Source organism: Etheostoma spectabile, chromosome 12, assembly GCF_008692095.1.
Source record: "Etheostoma spectabile isolate EspeVRDwgs_2016 chromosome 12, UIUC_Espe_1.0, whole genome shotgun sequence".
NCBI lineage: Eukaryota > Metazoa > Chordata > Actinopteri > Perciformes > Percidae > Etheostoma > Etheostoma spectabile.
In genome coordinates, this window is record NC_045744.1 from 8,609,214 (window position 1) to 8,633,508 (window position 24,295).

Below are 24,295 nucleotides of genomic sequence, written 5' to 3' on the forward strand. Positions count from 1 at the left end.
ACAACATATGGAGGAAGCTCAGTACACGACAACAGGTCCACGTTCCTGTATTTCTCCCCACGCTGTTTAGATGCTTCAGGACACTAATTGGTTAGCAGTAAACACAAACACACATACAGGGAGAGAAGCGGAGTATTAAGGTGGTAGTATAGAAGAGACAACTGAAATATGGCATGTCCATTTTAAGACTAAAGCAAGTGTCACATTGGCTTCAATGACATCATTGTGTGCAAAACTCACAATAAAATCAGCACACATACTCAAAATAAATTGTGTTTGTGTCTGAAAATGATTATATCGACCCACTCTTTTGTACATTCATTTACATACTGTGGGCGTAGAGGGGTCAAAGATCAGCCCCATCACCAATCCCTTTGAGTGAGGACTCACAATGGGCAAGAGCTGAATGCTTTTAGCCTAGCGGCTCCTCCCTTAGTGCTGCGTTCCTCCATCCATATACCCGCACCTCTACTGCATCCCGTTATTCCCCGAGTTTACCATTTGAAAGAATCTTGCAGCCTGCACTGTAACCTGAAGCGGTCTATTGCATATCAGTTTTCGACCAAGAGTAGGAGCTGTGAAGGAGAGGAGAGGAAAGGAGAAGAGCGGAAAAAATATAAGGCAGGCAACCTTGTGAAACAAAGAGAAAGGGGAGGGGGTAAAAGCAGAGCTCTACTAGTAGCTGTTTTATTGTATCCTGGTCCATGGCAAAAACTGTGGGGCTTCTTTCAGTTGTCACATTAAAAGACCCATCCGTCAGAAACAGAGCTCAGTGTGGTCTCCACAGACTGGCAAAGGGGGGACACTTTCCACTGTGCTGGCCAACACTCCTAAACCCATCTAGTGTAAATAAGATTCCCATTGTCACTCATTATGACCAGCATACAAACAAGGCCATAACATTCAACAGAAGAAAACAATGAAATTAAAGACCTGGTGGGAGGATTTTTGTACATTAACCAAACGTAGCTAAGCAGAGAGTTTCCTACCTTTTAGCCTGAATAAAATTCAGAGTACTATTTCTCAAAACGTCTAGTTCATATAAAGTTCATTTAGCATTAATAAGAGAGCATGGCATTATGATGGCATTACATCAGATCTACCTTGATAATTACAGCTGTTTTTTCCGGTTGGGACTTGAGCCTCAAAGAGGGATATTGTGCCGAAAGCCTAATGATAAAGTGTGCCGGCTTCTGTCAAAATAACAGCAGATATCTTAAAGTTTCTGCAGCTGAGAGACTAGCAGATATTGTGTTGCATCCTGAGCTGGAAGGTTTGGGTAGGAAGGGGATAACGTGACAGCTGTAGCGACCCGGGATACCAGAAAGACCTGGAAGCACAAACATTTGCCTTTCTGCCTCACTGGAATCTACATTAGGAGGTCATCGGCATTACAGAAACCCCAAGACGTAACCCGGTGGCAGCTGTGCACGGGAGTTCACTGCCCAGACAATAACAAGAGATGGGGTGTTCAGAGAGGGAGGGGTGCTGCCATGCATGTACAGTGTGACACTGACACACTATTCCTGACAATCTGTCTGGATTAAATTAAATTACCATTTCATGAAAGCCAGTTCCATGGAACCAAGTACACATTTAGGTATATTCAGGCCTGTAAGAATTATTACATTATTGTCAGTTTCTTTTACATAATCACTTTGTTGAATCGCAGTTGATTTCTAACATTAGCTAAGGTGGTAAGAGGTACGGCTGTTGATGGTAGTTGTTTATTTTTTCTAGATATGCCAAATTGTAATTCTATGAGTGATTATAGGTCGAACTATGTATTTTTATTATTATTTCAATTGGTACTTGACCCTATACACGTTCATAGCAACAAAAATGAAAAGGATAGACAGAAAAAAAATGTTTTACTTCATAGGCTGTGTGTTTGTGTTATGACATTATCTGGGTCACATAACAGTGATATATCCAAAATATGTATTCTGGGATTTATTCAAAACTTTAATTTGTTTAAGAAAAGTAAGACAATTAATTGTATGGCAACATTTGGAATTATTACAGCTCTACATATTTTTACTAAGTAAGAGGGGATACGTATGAGAAATGAGGCCTGTGGTAACATGAGTAAGACCATTTGCATCATAAATCAATCAGGATAACATCACCAGGGTCATGTGAAATTACACCAAATACTGAAATGTTTGATGTTGTCCTTGCATATGTCCCACTCAATCAGGTTAAGGCCTTCTGCTCAAGTAGACCAGTGGGAGCTAAGCTTTTAAGATCAATGTAACATATGGAATACACCAAACTGAGAAGGAGTGGCGCCCAAGGGTTAGATTTTTACACGGACAGACAGCTGGTGCCGTGAGCTATGACAGCAGAGAATTCATATGGAATTCAATTCTCTGTTTTACGGCTGTGGAATTGTGGGCAAATTGTGGAGCATCTCTGGTAAGAACATTAAAGGTTTTTTATGGGTCTCCTAGCAGAGAGCAGGTCACTTTAATGAGGGGCAATGTCCAGCCTATGCTCCTCCTCTCTTTTAACTGCATGCTGCCTCAAAGCCCATGTTGGACCCTCAGCCACATCAGGGACATCTGGCCCCTCCATCTACAAACATGGCCCTTAATGGGCAATTACAAAGTCCAGGGCCTGGGAATATGCTCCGATTTATAGTTCCAATGTATCCAAACCCAGAATCCTCTGTCTATCATAGTCGCATTAGGTTATATGAGACAGGAGGCCCATCAGACCTAATAAGCCTTATCCTTTCCAGAAGATGGCCATTAAACTCCCCCCCTACCATGCCGGCTCAGCCATGGGCTCCCAGTCTAGTAAATTAAACAAATGAATGGCGTCCTCAGTATTACAATTAAAGCATAGAATAACATGAAGCTATGAAGCTCATTAAAGCTCGACTCCATCTACACTCCAAGCAAAGCCCAGGAAAACTTAATTATAAATCATTTATAAGGCAGACATCCAATGTGTGTATTTAGTTTCACCCTTTCAATGTCAGGCTCATATTCAGTCCTACTATACACATACATCTGAGCTTTCATGAGAGGAGGGTGAGAGAGAGGCAGAGCCATTTTAGTTGTCCCTGACAACCCATTGCCTTTGCCAAGTTGAGCCCTCTTCATTTAAGTCCCCCTCTTCTTCATTTCATTCTTCTTCCCTCTTACTTCAGTTAGGGGTCTTCTGCTTTTATTAAGTCCCCTCCCCCCTTTCGTTACAAACACAACCACGTTATCCATGCCAAATCCATTGGAGACAGCCTGGGGAAGTCAATATGGAGCGAATAGATTCTCTGCTTTCACTGTGGAACTCCCGAGGCAGGGCAAACACAGCTGAAACTGTCACGGACAGCTCAAAACAACTGTGACAATTCTTTTTAATCTAAGGTAAGAATATATATTTTTAGGAAAGGTGTAAGGTATTTTGAAACAACAACATCAATTCAACTGCTATTTCTTCACATATAAGTCTATTCTAAATATTTTGGGTGACATGGTTAGATGTTTTGGTAAAGAGTTTTTCTTCCTAGCAATGTCCAAGTAAATTTTTTTTTTTTAATGCAATAAAAGGCTGTACATGTGAGGGAAAATAATACATCTCTTATCAGAGTTTTGGTAAGATCAGAACCACTGAAGAAGATTTGTGTACATTAACATAAATTTGTGTACTTCCTTAAAGTTTCTGAGCAAAGAGGAAATTCATATGCAAGGCAGACCAAGAACAGAACAATCAATTGTGAAATATGTTATTCATTTTGGTGTGGATGCGAAATTAAAAAAACTGTTCAGAAATTATTCTTAGCAGTGTGAAATATCAGCTCAAGTGAGAGCAAGAGGCAATACAAAACTATACACAGTATCATGCATTGTTCTCTCCAGTCTTTTTAGCAATTAACACCTGCTAACAGCCTTTCACCCTCCTGTCCTGAGCCGCAGGTGTGAGGAGACCAATGTGTGACCTGATGAAAGACACACCGTTAGTGTAGTGCCAACCAGTCATTTCCCCTTACTGATAGGCCAGTCTTTATTTAGCATAGCCAAAGGTGGTATGCATAGACACCCTGCAGACCAACACTCACCGGCACCAAGACTAAAAATAAACCATTACCACCAGCCCAGCCCACTAGTCACACATTAACCACAGCAAACTAGTTATTCTATGCATGATATGATAGTGAGTCTTGGAATTAAACACATCAGACAGAAAACATGAGAGGGAAAAGACTAAACATGGTGAAAATATGAATCACCACCTGTACAGCACTATTTCTCCAACTCTTCCCTCTGCTCACCCAATGACCAGAACTCTAGAAGTGACAATGAATACCAACAACGTGAGCTAGTACGTCCTGGGCTCCTGTACAGCAGGCACAGCGTAGAGTCATAAATGAGCAACTTTGACAGAAAACACATAGGCTTTTAGAAAAAAAAAGGGGTGAAGGATGAGCAGCAGAGGAGGCAATGAATTTAGAGGTTGGGGGACTTTCGATATGACGGGGGTAGTTATTTGCTGGCAGCAGCAAGCCCTTTACCAACAAAGGGCCTTTCATATTTCCTGTGAACAGAGACAGAGGCTCCCATTAATCCCGGAGGGAGAGCTCATCTCAGGCTTCTCCTCCTCACATAAATTACTCTTCTTATGCCCTTCCTCCCATTACGGCGCAGTGTTTACAGCATAAAGACTAAAGAAAGAAAGTAGAGGAGCCAGCCATCTTTAATGTGTTAGGCCACTCTTAAAAACAGTTATGTCAGCACTAACTTATAACATGTGTGCCAACATTTGCTTTGCCCCTAGCCACAGTCATGAAGCTGTGGCTACCCCACTCTCCATGTCCCTCCTCTCATCCTGTCTCTCTATGTCTCATTCATATCTGTCTTTTTCATAAGGGAGGAGTGAAAAAGCTCTGCCCAGCTGTCGCATTTTTGAGCAGATGAAACCCGCTCTGACGGCCAGCGTACATGCCAATCCCCACTTATCCCACACAGAATGGAGTTTAACAGTGGTGCACAGCTGCCTGTGTAGTGTACACGTGTTTAGACCTTTTGTTGGTCTGGTGGAAGGCATGGTAAGCGGCTAAGGAACCTTCTCCTTGCCTTTGTGGCACAATGAGAATGGATTTGTAAGATGGAGAAAAGAGAAAGAGATAGGGATGGAAATGGAAAGGAAATGCAAGAGAAAAAGGGTAAAAGACAAAACTCTAACTTGCACATGCCCGGTGTCTGGACCGCCTTATTTCAAATTCATGCAAATCAATGCTGGTGCAATTGAATTTTCCAAGCGCACTGCAGACACACCAATAAATGAGTGCCAGGGATCAGAGGATAGGTTGAGGAGAGGCTAGACACTGCATTGGCTGTGGCCAACTTTCATAGAATGCAGTTACAGCTGTCAGCAGGGTCTAACACCTACTGCCACTCACACACCCTTTAATGCCTGCAACAGCCCTGTTCATAAGGTGCTCAGCGTGAAAGGGCTCTGGTTGTTAGGTTGTCTACCATTAAAAGCAACAATGGCCACGCTGTTTTCCTGTAAGATTGTACTGCTGTAGTTAGAAGTAGCACAACACTGTGCACAAATCATCTTCAAACTTTGATGATTTAATGGCCTTATCACTTTATATTCAGTTAGGCAGATGTACTGTAGTACTGGCCCCTGGATTAAACACTATTGGCGTTTTTCCACTGCTGGTAACAGCTCGACTCGACTCGCCTTGACTCTCTCTGTGTTCGTTTTCCATTGCAAAATGAGTTACGTCTCAGCGTGGCTGGTCACCATAGCTACGCGTGATGATGTAATTTTCAACGCGACTCACAACAGCACGTCGCATACTCACCGCGCAGCCAGAAGAAATGTTTTGTTTCAAAAGAAGCTGAAGGAAGCAACAAAAATCACGCTAAAAAAAACAGGAGTTTGGGAATTCCGACGGAGTTCAGACGTCGATATGACGGTTGTTCGCCGATAAAAAAGGGTAAGTTAAGTTTCCTGGTAACGTTAGCTAACATTTGCATGTGTTCAGGGTTGCAGTCAGTATTTACTATACGCTAGCGTTGTATAAAGTACATGAACTTTAGCAACCATGATTACACACCAACATGTGTGCTGTGTACTGTTTGTGTTTCAGAGCATTCACGCTTTGCAAAATCGCCGCCGCAGACCGTCGGGTGGGCGATGTCCGACCGGTGAGATCTCTGGTTCTGACCTGCTGGGCTTCGTATAATCTTTATGAGAGTCACGGAGAGGCTTATGACAACGACTGGGATGCATCTGGGACAGCAGAGCCGGGGGGGGGGGGGACAGTGTCACAGGGTGCAGAGGAAGAAGACCGGGGTGTACGGGAGGGTTTGATGCGCTACTTGAAAAGCTAAATAAAAACTTGTCTTTGATATATTGTCTTTTTTTTTAAATAACAGTGTGCAATATTGTAAACGACATAAAGCCCCTAATGGCCTTTAATATTGAACAGTTGATAAGTGAGAATAGTGCAGAGAGTAGATAGGTTAATCCGTCGGTGTCTGGCTGGATTTTTTTTAAATGTCCCGTTTGTTCTGGACACACACTCCGCACTCTGGTCTGCTAACAACGTAGTGATCCGACCAACCAGCAGTCTGCAGGTTTCCACGTCACCTTTTGGTATCGCCTCAGCTTGCTTGGAACCTCGACTGAGGTAGTACTAAAAAAAGTCCCTTTTAGCAGGTCCCAGGGACTTTTTTTCGTAATGGAAAACCAAAAAAGGCGAGTAGAGTCGAAGCGAGTCGAGTAGATACCACGCAGTGGAAAACTGCCATATGTATAATTGGTAATATTGAAGTCTAAAGTCATCTTCTCATGTACTATGTAGTACAAAATCTCAACCACCAATTTCAACTTTTATTTATTTGGCAAAAAAAGGGTTTCCTTGACAAAATAATGGCTAAGAACACCGGTGCATTATGAATTAAGTGCAAAATAACCCAAACACACACTGTACAAGGTTTTGAAAACAACACTGCTCTGTTATTCTAATTTTAATGTTCCTTTACCAGAAAAATAGAAATTCATGATTTACTGAATTGCTGAATTGTCAGCAATAGGCAATATTATAGCACGGCTTGTGTACCGTTACTTTAATCATATGCTGAAAACCTGCATCCTCCACGACCCCATATCTTTCGCTATAAATTTGCCCAATGCTTTAGTTATGGTTTGGAATGACCTGTCTGACTCTGCATGTAGAGGTTGTTTAAATGCTGCGGGGAGAAGGAGTTGCTGTGTCCTACCTGACTCTATCCTTCTTGTGCTGTCAACACACTCACTGGTGTTATTTCTTCGTAAATGCGACATCCTATTGGAAGGATTAGCCACATGTGTACAGTGCTTGCCCACAGACGCCACTTATCCACCACGTTTTTCCGTCATTGTGAATTACACTAAAATTGTAAGGCTCTTACACAGCAAAGCGAGACAGCTACATTCGGCACCCCATCCATGGCAACTGGGGTTCCCCCCCAATAACTTTATTTTTGACTGAAATCTGAAATGAACCGAACAATACATCCATGCACCCCTAGTAAATGCAGAACAAAGCCTTGTTTGTGTGTTTTGATGTCAGCTTTCCTAGACAACACATTCTTGGTAAGACAGAGGGGAAACATTTGTGTGACTGTGTGTGTGTGTGTGGGTGTGTACACACGCACTGGCTGTGGGGGAGTTTCTCCAAACAAACACTAAATCCAGAAGTAATAATGCCATGTCAACCTGAGTGTTAATGTTCTTATTTTAGAACTGTTCTCAGCTAAGAAACTTCTTTTTCGACTAGTAAGCAGTTAATCTATTACATGATTGAACTGCAAAATCTTTCAAATAGTTTCTCAAACATCATTTACCTGAAGGATTCCCAGGGACGAAGAAAGAATGAATCTTTGACTTGTCTTCGTCGACTGAAACCTTAATGACTGATGTTCATACTGAAAGTTTGTGATTGACTTGCAGTCAAACCTCTTTTGTAACTGAACTGTGTGTGAATGTCACTTTAGAGTGACAACTATATTTGGCTGCAGTGTGATCATACTCAGTGCATGTTACCCCCCAATCAGCTGGCACCCACTTGTCCACAATCCCAGCTCCAGGTATAAGCTTTTGCGATAGGGAGCTTTTTAGGTCCAAAATAGCCCTTCCACTTATACATACCCTTGTTACCCAAAGGCAAAGATCACTTTTTTCCATAATTTACATTGTGATAAGTAGTCCACCTCAGTATGCAAATGTTCCACCCTTCCACACACAAAATCCTCATGATTCTTAAAATTTCTTTTAAAATTCCTTTGGCTCTCATTGCAGATAAACACTTGAAATATTCAACAAGCTCCTCTAAATGAATACTAGAGAGGGTGGCTGAAGCAGCAGGAGTTCACTCCAAATGAGGTTATAGCTAAGCCCACTTGAAATATCTGAGCTAGCCTATATGTATTAACGGAACAAATGTACAATATTAAAAATGTCCTCTAAGTTGACCTCACCGGGGACATCCTCTAATAACAAAAGCACATTATAATACACATTCTGTTTTTATCTAGGCTATTGCTTATTTCCACTGGGACATGATTGTGGTCCTATGTACAAACAATGCATCAGGCACAGAGAAGCTCCTCCAGAGTCAATAAAAATGGTTTTCGTTGAACCCCATAAGGGACCGGGTATGATTATAAACACAAGTAGTGGAGCTGGAAAAATAACATCATAGCATGTTGATCCAATATAAATGCATGCCTCCCTCGCCTCCCACCAGGTTTTACAGACTGAAGCTCTGAGGGAGGATGGGGCTGAAATAACATGCGCTCAATCTTCTCTGTCCTTGGCTCCGTTTCTCTGCAGTCCACACAACATTCTTTACATGCTTCATTTTATTCTAATGGTTTTCTGCCGGTTCAGCTTTCCTCCTCTTTTTTACAGCTAAACATCTACAGGTAAATCACAAGCAAATACCCACAAAAACAAAAAGATTTGTGACTGAACTAAAATTGTGATGTCTGTCTAGTAAAATCGCCTTTGCAACAAACCTTGATTAGTGATTCTAAACCCACAAAGGCCTTGATTTGATAATAATGACCTCAGTTGAAGATGTGCTGCTGTAATGTGTTTTGTGCTCCAAGTGTTAATCCTTCAGGCATTTCACGCACTGCACCCTGGTCTCTCCCACACACATTCAGGGGAGCATTATTATTCAGTGTAACTCCTGTTGTATGTGCTCTCAATTTCTGCTTTGACAGAAGACAATTGGTCAAACAGCTTAAAAAAGTAATGATTTAAATGAAAGAGAAAACTGGAGAATTAAGTTGCCCCTTCAGTTTGATTCAAAGCCCAGCTCCTTAATAAGCCCAATTCATTTTCTTCCTGGGCCTGGCTCCCTCTATCACTAGTGACAGGCGTGAAAGGTCAATAACCTTGGCTCATAGCCCTCATATGGTTAGCAATGCCATAAATTAATGGTTGAGGCCGTTATTTCAAACTCTTCAAGTCAGCCGAAGGAAGCTTATCTTCTACAAAGGTCACAGTGCTTAGAACACTTAGTGTGAGAGTGAAGGGCTGACACAGGACCTATATAATATTGAGTGTATTGCACTTAGGTGGAATCCGATGGAAGGTATGTGTGATGCTGGTAAACATTTGTAAATCTGTGTTAATGTTGCCGAGTGTACAGTGTGCATAGTGTTAGGACATAAAAAATCCAAAGAACATTAGACAGGGCTTTGGCATTTCTGTTTAGAGAAACAGTTTGGAGAAACAAATGTTAAGGCGCACAACTTTTTTATATTAACATTGTATCACAACTCTTTGGAATGGGGAAGGGTTATACTTGCTTTATTTATTATGGTTAAAAAGCACAGTAAAGTTACCAGAAAATAGCAAGGCCTGTAACCCAACACTGCAATGCAATCCAGTGCAATGCAACAGCCCTCCAAACATTACTACCTTGAACATTTTTGTTGAGACTACTTGTTTTTCTCCTCCAAACACCAAGAGATTAGATCCTCCAGGCAGCAGAGATTTTCTGGTACTTTCATGGCCTTGATCGCTTTTTATTATTACTGTTATTATTGAACAAATTTGTGTGCATTAGCTTACAGTGCTGCTGCAACTATAGTTTACTTGCAGTGTTCTTTTTGACCTTCTTTCTTCTTTCATCATCATCACCATCATCATCTCACATCTTACTTCTGGAAGTTTTCATGCAAAACAAAGTAACCTTTAATTTGATTGACTTTAAGCATGTTATCTTAGAACTGGATTGGATTCATTTATTTCCTCTTCCTCCCCATCACCAGTGGGTTCTTTTTTATGACTTATTTTGATCTCAATTTGCAGTTTAGGGAGAGATTGGCAGTCTTTGGCTGAATAAAACTGATCTGCTAATCCAAACTCAACATGTACGAATGAGATTTCAGAGTTATGAATGCAAATATTGATTTTAACGCAATTAATCATGCAGCTCTAACAGACAGGTTCTCCCAGCTCACAACCTCACACACGCCGATATAACCTGCCCTGGATAAAATGGCAGAGAGCCAAAAAAAACAACAAACTAGTAAAGAGATTTAAATTGTTGTGAGTCTTGCTGTTCTTGCAATCTTTAGTGTAACTTGATTAATGAACACAGCAACTCGTAGCAACGGATAATACAACCATTGTATTCTTACACAATTGTGTTCATTGTGCTCACAACTTGAGGCAGAAAGTAATTTCAACAAGAGACATTTTCATCAAAATCACAATTAAACTGTTACGCCAAATGCCTTTGACTTAGCCACCTCATTTGTGGAGACTAGGTCCGACTCAACATGTTTTGAGAAATTAGCAGACCTTCATCTTGTAGCAGCAGTTATATCCTTCAGTAAGAATCTACACCCCGCTAGCCCCAGTCCTGCTGAGCAGGCAGTGCTACAGGAAATAAAGTGGCGACATGCTGCACGCTCTTTAATGCCTCAGTAAATATCGACAGAGGCAGAGATAATATAAACTCAGACGACGCAAGCCGCAGAGCGATATGTTGCTCACTGCCATAGTGTGCCCTCAAATGGAGGCTAGAAATTGCTGCAGGTCAATCATAATATCCATGTGGTGATGGCAGACACTGGTGTCAGCAAGGCCCGGTAACAGTAGATCACTTGGGACAAGTAATACGCCGGGCTACATATGCTTATCTGATGAGCCAACAGTTGGGAGGGGGAAATGAAAAGCAATGTTCCCAGTCCCCCATCCAATCAACATTAAATGAAAAGATTAATTTATTATCAATAAAAGTAATGATTTTCTTTATTTTGTAAGACAAGCAAAAAATAGAAATAACTATCACCTCACAGGTCCCTGGAATGATATGCAATAGTGAAGGGGACTTAGCCTTATTTATATATGTTAGTGTAAGGAAACTTGTCGTAAGAAACCACATTTAAAAAAAAAAGCACAATCTCCGCAAAACCTCAGAAAGTCATCCATCAAAAACACTACTAAAATCACACTCATGACTGAAGCAATGAAGCAACCAAGGTCACTCCAGCAAACAAACTCAGTTGTAGAATAAGGGACTAAATGCTGCAGTACTGTCCTTGCATTCCTCAATTAAGTCCCATCAATCATTGCACAGAGCCAAGGGAGCTCTTCCATCTTAAAGCACACATGTGGCAGGGGGGAAGGGAGGGACGTGAGTGGCGGAAGTGAAAGAAAAGGCTGGATAAAAGGAGGATGCATGGAGAATGTCACGAGATATGACCTAGCAACTCATCAGAGGCTAGTGTCCAGAGAGGCGCTGGTGCGTTGAAATTGAAGCCTCTGCCGGAACACAATAGTTGGCGTGGCCCGCGGGAGGTAGACATCTCTTCCCAGGCAGGATATTGGCTTTTGTGAACATGGTTACAGTATCGGGGTCAATTAGCATGTCCCTGCTTCAAATTTCTCTTTTGTTGGCGGAGGAATAATAGTGTGGCAATTCATGTAGCCTCTTGAACACAGCCTGAGGTTTACAAATGTGAGCTATGTGTGTCACTCGCATACAGTAAAAGGCTAAACACAAAACTAGTTCTGTTTCTATTTTCTATGTTTGCTTGAATTCATCTGAGCATTAGCTTCCCGGTTTGACCCTGTACACAAAGACGTTAGTCTGCCTGTTGTCTGTCGTTCAATGCTGTTGAATTTACGTCTGGGCAGTAAGTGAATGCATTCTTGTATAAAAGCAGCAAAGCTGAAGCTCAACGTATCGCCTTAAGAACAAAAGATTTAACGAGAGAGAGAGAGAGAGAGAGAGAGAGTGAGAGAGAAAGTAAGTAGTAGGGACTGGGAGTGGCTTCCCTTCAATGATTCGCCCATGTAAAATGGGAAGCCAAGGCTCTCTATACTCTTATCCAGCTAAGTGAGAGAGAAACTGTGGGCAAAATCGAACGGGGTATTGCACAATAAACAGCTGGGGCAACACAGCAAACAGAGCTTTCTTTGTAGAGACGGGATCTGGGAAAGAGATATGGAGCTGTTTGCTTGACCAGCCAAAAGAGGCTGTCCCACAGAAGAAAAATGGCACCGAAATCCACAAATCAGTCCCAAGTAAACAATTCACTCCATAGTGCTGATGAATTGTCTTCAGGGTGCAAGCTGGCATTTTTGTTTCCTCTCTTCTTCTAGCATTCCACTTATGTTATGAAAAATAACACTAGCAGAGTTATAAGGAGGCACATATGCAGAAAGTCAGTTCAATATGGCTATTTATACAGAGCCTCATTACATAGTGGGCTCATCTTATACACGTCCTGGGTGTTTTTCACATGAACTAAAACACATCAGAACCAGTGTGCCAGCTACAAAATACCAGTCATGAAGAATGCAGGTCCCTCACACACGACAAACTGCAAACAGAAATTATTAATTTAAAAGAATAAATCACTCTTTTTTTTTTCTTTTGACAGTCTTTTAGACGGAAGCACACACATCAATTTTAAAACCGTGGCAATACAACATCACGGATGAGAGGCCAAGGTGTGATCTAGAACCAAATAACCCATAAAACCCCTCTAACCTTCACATGACTGTGTGAAGAAGCCATACAGTGAAAGGTCTGCTTTACTGATCTGTATCCAGTTTCTGTGGATCATAATCGACAATGACAGTTTGATTTGGCAAATGTGAAAAATGAATTACAATCTTCATTTAAGTAGTCACAGTCAGATAATACAGCGTGGTCTGGATGCTGACTTTCAGTCAAATCTTGCATTGATAGAGGCAGACTGGGTAAATCAGGCTTTACTAACAGCTAGTTACTGACACCTCTGTTACCAGGAGCTGCTCATACACTTCAACAACACGACCAAGAGCCATCTGGGTTGAACAAGCTAATTATATTCCAAGGACAACCCCCCACACATTCAAACAGGCACGAAAGAGGGACACCTTAACTACTGCCCAATGTCAGAGCCACACACTGTTAGGTGCCAATAGCAGAGGGCAGGGCCTGAAGCTGATAAGAGCGATATGAACAGAGGTGATGAGGAGCCATCAGGATAATGTCAGCCCTCTACAAAATACTTTATCTACATTTAGGCCTTACTCAAGTAGTCGTCTGCCTCCAAATGTGGAGGGATTTCTTTCAGACTAACATTTGTTTTAGTTAAGAACTTAGCGCCTTTAAAAGGTCAGACATAAATAAAATGTCTTTTTCTGTCATGCCATCCAGTAGGCTCAGAAAGCCCACCCATAAATTGCCACATATGGGTGCACTTGTTTTAATATGCTAACACTATTATTTCATTTTTACGATATGGCCTTAGGACTGCAACAGAGCAGCAATCCTCTGACAAACGTCTGTGGTGGCCCTAACACTAGCACTCGACCGCCGCTGCCTTGTTTTACTGGAGGCAAACCGTATCAAAGGTTACTTCCCAAAATCATGCACTGCCAAGGTTCAATCTGACGTCACAATGTGTGGTGGTTATTTAGGCCATGGCGCTCCCAGGGAGAAAAAAAATCCACAGTAACAAGAGATGAAAATGAATGTATGCAGGCTGATAACAATAAAGAATAAAACAAATTCAACACCAACCCACCAGTGAGGCTTTAGATGGGAATTGGAGCGCAGCATTCATTACAACATATTGATCACTGCAAACAAAGACCCTGAATTCATTGATCTACTTCCAGAAAAAGAGAGCGGGGGGAGGTGGGGGGATGGACTACTGTTACAAACAAACTTACACCAAAACTGCTGCCTTAGCTAATACAAATTTAAAGAAGAGCTGGACTTTGAACCCCATCAAAAAGAGAAAGCTTCAGCTTATATCAGTTCTGGTTTTTCCCACAATGGCAATGAGAATATGTGAAACATGCAGCAGCTGCTATAGAATGAGAAACGAAGAGCTTCACAGTGTCTCATGTGGCTCTTCATTTTTCTCATCTGCTGTATGATGGCTCCTTGGTGCTCATGGATCTCATCTTGAACAAGGATTTGAATATTAAGAAATTCATGTTTGACTATTGAATTATTCAGCATTAGTACAGACATCAATGCAGACCCTTGTACACCTCAAACACAAAGATCTCAATGGCTGACACTGGGCTTCAGCAGATACTCTATTCCACGCTATTCCTCAAAGTTATCAACCTATACTGAATAATTCAATAAACAACAGAGCTATATAAAATTGAAAATCATCAATATTCTAGAGACAGTCCCTTATAGTCTTTGATCCTTAACACAAAGGCCATAATGGAGGAAAAATACTATCAAACTCCCTATGCAAACTGCCTGAAAACTTGTTTTTGTTATTTGCGTTTCTCCATGTGATGACCAATCAGCTTTGTAGGTCAGAACAACATGAGGCAGTGGTGACTCCCTGGTAAAGGGTCAGGACCTCTTTAGCTGGTCGTTCACTCATCTATACCTCACCAGAAAACCCCCAACAGCCTCATCCCAAACCTGAGAGCAGGAAAAGGGGTTGAGTATGTTGCTGAGTACTTGGCCCAGTTTACAGGAGAGGGTCGAGCAGGGTCACGTCTCTCCAAACACTGGGGCCCCTTAAACACATCTGAGTAGCCCCAGCTGTACCCAGAGCCATCACAAGCTTAACAGGGCGCAGAGAACCAGAACAACATAAATCTGTGTTCAGTCAGGATTTCATGAACAATGTTTTTCTTGTCAAACGGGTGAAATTTAGTTTGTTTAAAAGGTTTGCCTTAAACAAACACAGCAAAGAGAGGTAATTATGCATAATGATAGATTAACTGAAAAATTCTGATATATATGTATATATAGCCCAAGAGCGCTTTCCAGTTCATGTTCTCACTGCTGACGTTGACATTAATTGTTTCAATCACATTATTAAACTGGTCAACTGTAAATCCCTCCCACCAACTCATCTGTGGAGCCGGCCTCCCGGACCCTCTCGACACGCTCACATTTAAAGCACTTGAACCAAGGCTAAAGCAGGCTATAGACATACTTTTCTTTCATCACCAGAGCTCGCATAATTGTCAAGAAAAAGAAGCAAGACACAAGGCTGTGGGGTGGAGGAAAGAAAAATGAAAGCAGAATACATGGTTGGGGGTAGGGATGGCAGAACAGCAGCATAAGAGAGTGTATTAAGCTCAATTAGGCTTTTGGGCTTTTCATTAACCCAGTTTTTAGGGGAGGGAAACCTCTGCTGAATAATGCTCCGACTGACTCACTTTGCAACCCCGCTTTAAAGGCCTCATCTGAAAAACAACTGCACAATGTGTGTCAGCTCTCCAAAGCCACCAGAATTGCATTAGTCGCCCAGAGGCAAACCTCCCGCAGGCGCAGCCTACCTGAAATTAAATGCAATTTAGTAAAACAAGTTACTTTATCAAGCAACTAAACAAGATAAGTGGAAACATTGCTAAAATGTTAAAAGCCTTCAGCCGCTTTTATCTGTATGATGGTCTGATAATGAGTAACTATGTTTGGTCGTTTCTTTCCACTCAGTTCCAGGCCAGAGCAAATATTCCAACCTTAAAAGCAAGGTCATATGGGCCCCAGAGGGGAGACAGTGGGTAACCCCCTAATCCTGATGTGGTTTTCCATTTGCAAACAATGAGTGTAACCTCCCTTTAATGGATCATTGGAGAGGAGTTCTCTTAGAAGAATAATTGTCCTTCCTGGCTTTTCTCTGTGCTGCTCTGCCAAGCAACTTTGAAGATATGCATTTTAACAAATCTATCTAAAATCGATGGGGCTTCACTTGGCCAACTAACAGTGAACGTCTACTTTACGCCCCCGGGAAAGTGATTAAATCTTACAATCAAGTAGCTATGTTAACTGGTTGGCCACAATTGCCATAATCAAATCCACAGGATGTATTCAATTTAGCACACACAATGTCAGCTGTTGACATGATAACTGCCCCCCATTTCCAGGTTTTACAGAACGCAGGATGTGTATTCTCTTGATCAATAACAAAAGGAGTGATGCCCTTAAATGGGACAAGATATTTAACAGCTCACCCCCATTGTGTCTCATGCATATACTGGGGTCAAAAGCAATACAATATGAGCAAGGGACTCATATTACTGACACCTCACACTCTGTACAGATGATATTACACAGATATTTAAGCAGGTCCTATTTTAAATAAGCTAAAACTACCAACCAATAACAAGAGGAGAAGTTTAGGCTATGTGTACTAGAATTAGCTGACTGAGTTATTTATAACACAACAACATGTATGTGTTCTGTTAAAATGTGTTCAGATTTTTACTTATGGTTAATAAAAAGTCTCCAACAAGATTTACTTAATGCTTTTCTATTCATTATCTAAAGCCTTCCGGGGCATAATTGACAAAGCTAATGAAATTCAAGGAAATGTAAAGCATTAGCCTGCTACATGTGGCTACAGAAGCATCAATATAATAAAAAGCTCAGCTCAGCTCCTGGACAAAAACAATAATCCCAAACCAGCATGGTGAAAGCAAAGTTGAAAAACTTTGTGCATACTCTCCACAATGTGGGGGCTTTGTCTTTCAAAACATGCCACAGGAGCTATTCATTAGAGAATGCAGTTTCATTAACATCATCCCACGCTGCTGAGCTCTGCTGCATTACAATGACACAGGAGTGCCCCTCTCTGTCAAGGAAAAGTCCACAGAGAAACAACTCGCTGGGGGAGGGGAGGGCAGAGAAAAGAGAAGAGGGGGTAGTGTGTGTCTGTGTGTAGGGGGGTGGGGGGCAAACAAAAGGGAACCTGATTACCCCCAGTCACGGCTCATCCACAAGCCAAAAGAGGGAAATCCATCACCTGCAGGATCAAATGGAAACTTGTGCACAAGGTAAAGCCCAGTGAAAGCTGTACCCACCCATCTAAACACTCTCTTCCCTCTCTCCTTTCTTCTCTCGACATTGCTACCTCCCCCTCCGCCTATCTGACTCACACCAACAGCAGTGTGCAAGTTTTAGGCACACACTGTGAAATCCAACACAAGTGAGAATGTTTTCTGGTCCAAATGACCTCAAGACTCTAACTTCTCTAATAGCACACTGGTGATATATTCCAGTTTTTATTACCCGTCTATAGGCCTGCGTACTCGTTCATGGTAGCTGCATCCTCTTTTACCAAAATTAAAGAGGCAATATTGGTCATGCCTGCTGCAATGTAATAGGCTACTGCAAAAAAAAAATAAAAAAAAATAAATAATATATATATATATATAATATATATATATATAGTTTCCACTTTCCACACACACCAAAACAACACACACACACACACACACACACACACACACACACACACACACACACACACACACACACACACACACACCACACACACACCACACACCTGAGTTTCCCACAGAAAGACCATTGCTATAAACAAACTTTTGAAGATACTTAAATAGCTGTTATTACTGCCATGAGTAGGCTTAGCAGTATAACACTGCAAATGGATACATTACCATATGATTCTAGCAGGAACCTTTAGGCATCCAAGAAACATATGGTTCAAATCTGTACTGAAGTGATGTTGAATTAGTTGGAAGCCAAATGCAAGATAATGGCATATGGTAATTGGAATAATTGAATGCACCAGCACAAGGCATGGAATGTTTAATAGCTAGGTTATTTGCTTGATTAAAGTTGCTTATGTATTCAAATTTGTGTGTAATTGACTTTTTTAGTTTTTGCAACAAGTCCCCAGTGCAATCAACAAAGTTTTCCTACTTTTAATGACAAAGCCAGCCGTTAATATTTATCTCCACAAAATGCAAATTACAAAAACACAAACTATTTAGCCACAATGTATGATCTAGCATTTAAGTAACAATCTGCTAACGTTTGTGTCTGCTTTGAGAAAAAAAAAAAGCATGAAAGCAAAATTGACAGGAGCTACGTGTATAGCTAAGTTGAACCACATTTGAGCTGGTTTACAAGGCAAGCTACATGACTTGCAATACAACACAACTACACCGAAGCTAATTGTTTAAATATGTCAGGCTTGTTCTGATCCTCCCTGAAATGTAACACATGAAGGCAAGCATGCACATACGCATACTCAAACAAACAGACATAACGAGCATGGAGCACAGCAAGCACTAGGAATATTTCACCACTCACCGTTGAAAAGGGGATGTCCTTTCTCTGTGATATCTGGCACCACAACCTTGTATACATCTTCAGAGAAGCCTGGCCTGCATGGTGGGGTGCCCCTGCCCTCTGCTGCAATCTGTAATGTTAGGGGGGGGGCAACAATAAGTCATAAATCAACCTTCAAAATGCACTCTGTTGCCTCCAAAAACCTATTGGTCACGTTCTGAAGTCCCTGCAGTTGTACAAAAGCATCTGTTGTTTTTATAGCAGGGACTGCAATTAGGATAATGAGGCCAAAAGGGTTAAGCATTAGCCAAAAAGCATGGCTAGGCAAGAACAAGCTCCATTTGTACCCCTGGAGGGGCCTAGGCACAGGGTAGGGTTATATGACCAACTCTCTCACTCTGTCCCCACGATCAACACACTGCTCTAGACAAACACTCTACTTTGAAGTACAGGAACAAAGCAATAAATGAAAAGTAAAAATGCTAACGACCCACTGTGGGAATAAACATGTAAGTGTTCATGTCTGATGGGCAATACATAATTGATGGTGTCTAAAGAAACTGCAAGGCGATCACTGTCATCAATACAGTGCTTTTTTCTTGGCCTAATTTTGAAAAGGAAAACTCTGTTTAGGGTGTCAACATAAATATAGAGGGAATAATGTCAACTACATGCAGAGGATAACTAAATGTCCAGGCATGTCCAAATGTTCTCCATCACACAACCTCACCATTGATTCAGCTCCTAAGAAGGGCCTTGTTTTTTTTTTGCATGCATTCTTAAAAGAATGTAAAACGAGAGGAGTCCTGCTGAAAAAGAGCATTGTGGGTATTCGTGCCACTTGCCATTTTTAATCAGAGGAATTTAAATGGAAAATGCTTCTCGAGATGGGAGGGGGGGGAGCGGAGCTGGAATTCTAGCACGTTACAACAATGGCACCATGATGTACATTTCTGAGTATGTATAAGTGTTAATTTAGACGCCATTCCTGAAAAACTATTTCAGCTGCCCTAGCTACATTATTTAACTATGTGGCTGCTATAATTTTGTTGATAAAGGGACAAGGTTTTAACAATGTAGCCTAGCATAGTAAAGAAAAGACAATAATTTCGTCCAAAACACTCCATTAGGCTACAGTGTAATGTTCCTTCAACAACAATTACTATACCATCACTGGTTCCATGTAGTTAGGCTATACATAACCACACTGTTTTACAGTAGGCTACTTTTCATTGTTGCTCATAACGGCTTTTACCAGAGAGGCAATTAACTCGCCGGGGGACATGGACACGCTGCAGCCATCTACATAAATATTCAATCTAAACTAAATATAACCAAGTGAGAACTAGGTTAATGTGGGCCTGTATCACCCAACTTCCGATAAAATATTCAGCCAACGTTATACGAACTCATAAATCAGTCTACGTCATTGCAAATTTGAACTATGTTAGATTAAAGTATACATTTTTATGTGCGTAGTAGTGTAACACAGCACCTCGTGAGAATACTTAATAACCGTTAGCCAGTAATTACAGCACGTGCTAGACCTACTTTATCTGACATTTCTTGGTATATTCATTGACAATGTATCAAAACTGCACGCTATGTAAAGTGCCTGTTGGAAAGCTAGCAGCTCGACGCCGCTTGTCGCTCGTAACTCAACATATAGCATCGCCACCTAACAAAAAGCACCTAAACTGTCCGGTGAAACTCCGCTCGGAACCGCTCTGAAATTACATTACCTGCAGTCCTGCCAAGACGGCCAGCAGAAACAGACCGCTGCCCTCGTGTAGTGAGTGCATTGTTACGCCCGCGACTGCTTAATGTCCCCCTTCGGAATCCGTGTAGTAAAAAAAAGAAAGAAAAAGAAATAAGGCAAAATATAAAAGAATATCCGTCTGGCACAAGTGTTGCTGCGGTGAAAAAAGATCCCTCTACAACAAAGGCAAGAGCAGCAGGAGCGGCGGCGGCAGCATGTAGCAGCCTCCTCCACTATCCAGTCAGTAGTGAGGGAGAGCAGTGCCTGGTACTGAGGCTGCTGCTCCCTCCCATCCAGTCAAACACAAACACACACAAAAAAAGCCCCATCCACTAGTCTAACCGCCCATCTCACTGTCTCTCCCTACTGGTCACACAGCCAATTTCACTGCTGGGACGGAGCGGGGTCCCAAATGACAGAGCAGGCCTATTACAATATTCACACTTGTTCCTTCACAATGTGGGGTAGTCAGTGTCGAGTTTATGGTGGTCTTATCTTACATTATGGTATATTTAATTACTGTTGTTAATACTTTTTTGTAACCGATTATCTTGCATCTGTAAAGTAGGCTATTTACTCAAATTTAAGTTTTTAAACAGGCTGTTTTATATTTGTTATTTCCAGAACTGCCAGCTTGAAAAAATATTACAGACATGCAAACTGATGATAAGGCACTGGTATCTTGATTTAAACCACATCATATCAATACCAACCCATTATAGTATGGTTCTTATTGATATGGCCAAGCTGTACTTCAAGTCCAAATTATATTAACATGAAAAACAATGCCACACCATTTTAGATTAGCCTAAAACACATTGCAGAAGTTCAACATGTTAAGCTCAATTTGAGGTCACCTTTTATTTGCTTATTGTCTGGTTTGACTTACTCATGCACATACTATTTAAATGAGACTGAGAAACTAGAAATGCAAAGCAGAGACAAATCAAAACAGGCATTGTCGGATGTGATTATTTTACAATTTATATGCATCGGCAGTGTTTCATTTTGAAGTTAAGTCAAAGTTATCAAAATGGTAGTGTGTTTTTTTCTGATCATGTTACACTGGGTTGTATGTATAGCCTATCTATGTTGTATTCCATTTCAGTTCTATGGTTATTAGCTCCAGACTCCTCTGAGATAAATGCTTTCTGAATGTCATGGACATCAGTAATTTAAGATTCAATCAGTTGTTTATCGGCCTGCACAAACAGAAACCCAGACTCTATTGACCATTAGGTAGGAGATTTTGATCACATTGCCCTCAGGTATTATCGGTATACTGCCCATTTGATCTGAATGACTATTAATTGTCAGCGTTTGTGCTAAATATGTGTGTGTGTGTGTGTGTGTGTGTTGGGGAAAGGGGGTTGCTGCCACATAACCTCAGTGTTTCACAAATTACTAACACTGGAATTTTTGCATTCTATCCGTTCATCTTCACTTAAGCCTAGAATCCGTAAGTAAAGCTTTTTCATGTTCCACTAAAATATGCAATGAATAATTCCCTAACATTATCTTCTCATGTGATACAGGCTGATGAAGGTTAAATTACCTTGGTTGTGCTACTGACATCTAATTAACTATCAAGAGATGGCTCTATGGAATAGATTGCATCCGTGACGCAGAGATATTTCAGTTTGGTAGACGAGAGAAAATACTCACTCCATACCAAATGATAAACAACGGCTGACTTTTCGTTCACCTTCTCCTGGGCAATCTGTTTTTTTTTTTCAAGTTATTGGCGTTTTGTGGCGCATGTGAGTATGTGATGGGAGCGATCCTGCTCTCCTCCTCCTACAAATCAAACCATCCGCTCTTGAGAGTGGGTTGTAATCCTAAACAAACAGTAAGCACTAAACATCATACCACTTACAGTCAGTACACACACACAGGGGAAGAGAGGGATGAATAGTTTTTAAAGTGTTTGCGTCTTGTCATAAGAGACTCATGTCACTTCACACTCTTGTCATTGATTAGCGCGCCTGATTGTCCATGTTTTAAAATAATTACACTGTCTCTTCAGCGGAAATGAATGCAATCAAAAGAAGAAAGAAAGTGCAACAAAATTAAGATAACGTTAAAGACAGTTGTGGTCATGGTTTCCCACAGTCATTCAACTATTAAGAACCATGACAGAATCATGTTTTCACCAAAGGCAGTCAGATTCAACGTGCACTTTGGCAGAATTGGGAAAGAGATCAAATGAAATGACCTGTTGATAATTGATATCGCATTTTGTACAAATTGATGTAATGTAATCTAATTGAAAGTGGGATCAAAATGCTCCATCTCTTTGATTAATGCAGAGGCGGTTATCTTTCATCAGCACTTGTCTGGGCAGGGAGGGGAGGAGGCGACAGTGGGAATCCAATTTGGACTTGGTGCATTCAATCAAACAATATCATGTTGCATGAACATAGAGTTCCCCCCTGAGAACTCTATGTGCAGAATATACCTGAATTTGGCGTTGTCTAAAATGTGCAATCAAAGATGAAATGTACCATTCAGGGTCCCTGTGCAGTCTGTGGTTAATATATTCTCTGGCCTGTGCTGTGTGTCGAGAGATAACGTTGTTTTGCAGGCATGTGTGAGGCAGCTGTATGATGCATGTTGGTCGTGCTGCTGACACTGCTGTTGACTCTCATAAGCGCAGGTGTCCGAGGGCTGGTGGCCTGGAGGGGCCCTTGATTCAACACCTTTTACACTGCACAATTTGATGCAGCGTGGAGCACTGCAGCACGGTGGCCTTGATGCCACTGGAAGAAAAATGGACGAGGTCAGCAGCACTTTCTCATCCGCTGCACTTCTTCATGCTGACTTTGTGTTGATACAGGAATATCACACAGTTCCCACTTCCACATACTGTAATTCAGGGCTCAGTCAGTTCTGCTGAAAGCCAAAAATAGATAACAACACATTCATGCACATAGCCTCTTTCTTTGGAATTCACTGGCTGCCTATGTAAATCGACAGAGCCACAGATCCAGTATTTTGAAATAACACTCAGTGTTCAATCAGTAAGGGAGAATATATTCTCTATTGGTATAAACACACGTGTTGTGACCCCTCTCAACTTTCTTTCTTATTATCTTGTCACTGGCAATCCCTTGCATGTCAAAGGTGGCTTTGGAACAAATTAGTGGCTAGAAAAGAGCAACCTATTCCTCAAAGCCATTATCAATTCCAATCAAGGCTCATTGTAATGCATTCAATAAAAGATCTCTAAGGACCACGGTAATGCTCTGATTATTCTCCTCTTGTGCCAAATCGGCTCATTCAATCTTTTATGCCATTTAAACAATGGTGCCAAATAGAGCTATGCATATATCAGGGAGCACGTACACACACCTCTGTAAATGCATGGTGTTTATCAATGGTGTTCATGTCTAAATCTTGTCTGGTTACTTGAATTTGTTTCTGGCTTTCACACATATTTTACAGCAAGGTCGTAGCATGTCATCCTCCACAAATATAATGCATGACGTGTTTTAACTAAAAAATATTGCGTGATTACTTTGCTGAAAATGTGTAACCTTAAAAAGGATCTGCTTATGCTCTTGTGTATGCAAGGTGACAAACAGCGACAGTGACATGCAAGAACATTTCCGCTGAACGTTTTCTCTGTAATTTCTTGTGAAAAGACATGTCAGTAAAGCAGCTTGATGCCACCCCTTGTCAACAAATAAAGGCAAAATGCTGCTTAGGCAACAGCTTCGACAACGTCTACCGAGTCACAGGGCTCTGGCCCAATTTAGGGATTGTAGTTTTGTTGCTGGGAGCCACATCTTCCTGCTGTGTGCTGGTGCGGCACACGGATCTAATAGTGATTGATTGCCTGATTAAGGCAAATTGTGTTGAACTCCAGAGCAACCCAAGGAGAGAAGAGAGCATCTTCAGTTAGCGATGCAATAAAAGTGTGGCTATTGATTTGTAATGGCACGTGTGCAAAAAAGCAGTTGTCTCAATTATTCATTTTTCACTTGTTCTCT

At 41.3% G+C, this 24,295-nt stretch overlaps 1 protein-coding gene across 1 annotated transcript in view; it reads right to left on the reverse strand.

Moving 5' to 3' along the window:
- cdh2 (cadherin 2, type 1, N-cadherin (neuronal)) overlaps nucleotides 1-20,604 on the reverse strand; it is a 61,411-nt gene extending 40,807 nt beyond the window's left edge. Inside the window, exons 1-2 of the mRNA XM_032531611.1 lie at nucleotides 20,287-20,604; nucleotides 18,566-18,674 (exon numbers count right to left, since the gene is read on the reverse strand). Of these exons, the coding sequence (XP_032387502.1) occupies nucleotides 18,566-18,674; nucleotides 20,287-20,346 (169 nt within the window). The 5' untranslated portion in view covers nucleotides 20,347-20,604. The remainder of the gene's footprint in view (nucleotides 1-18,565; nucleotides 18,675-20,286) is intronic.
- Between the last annotated feature and the right edge of the window lie 3,691 nt (nucleotides 20,605-24,295).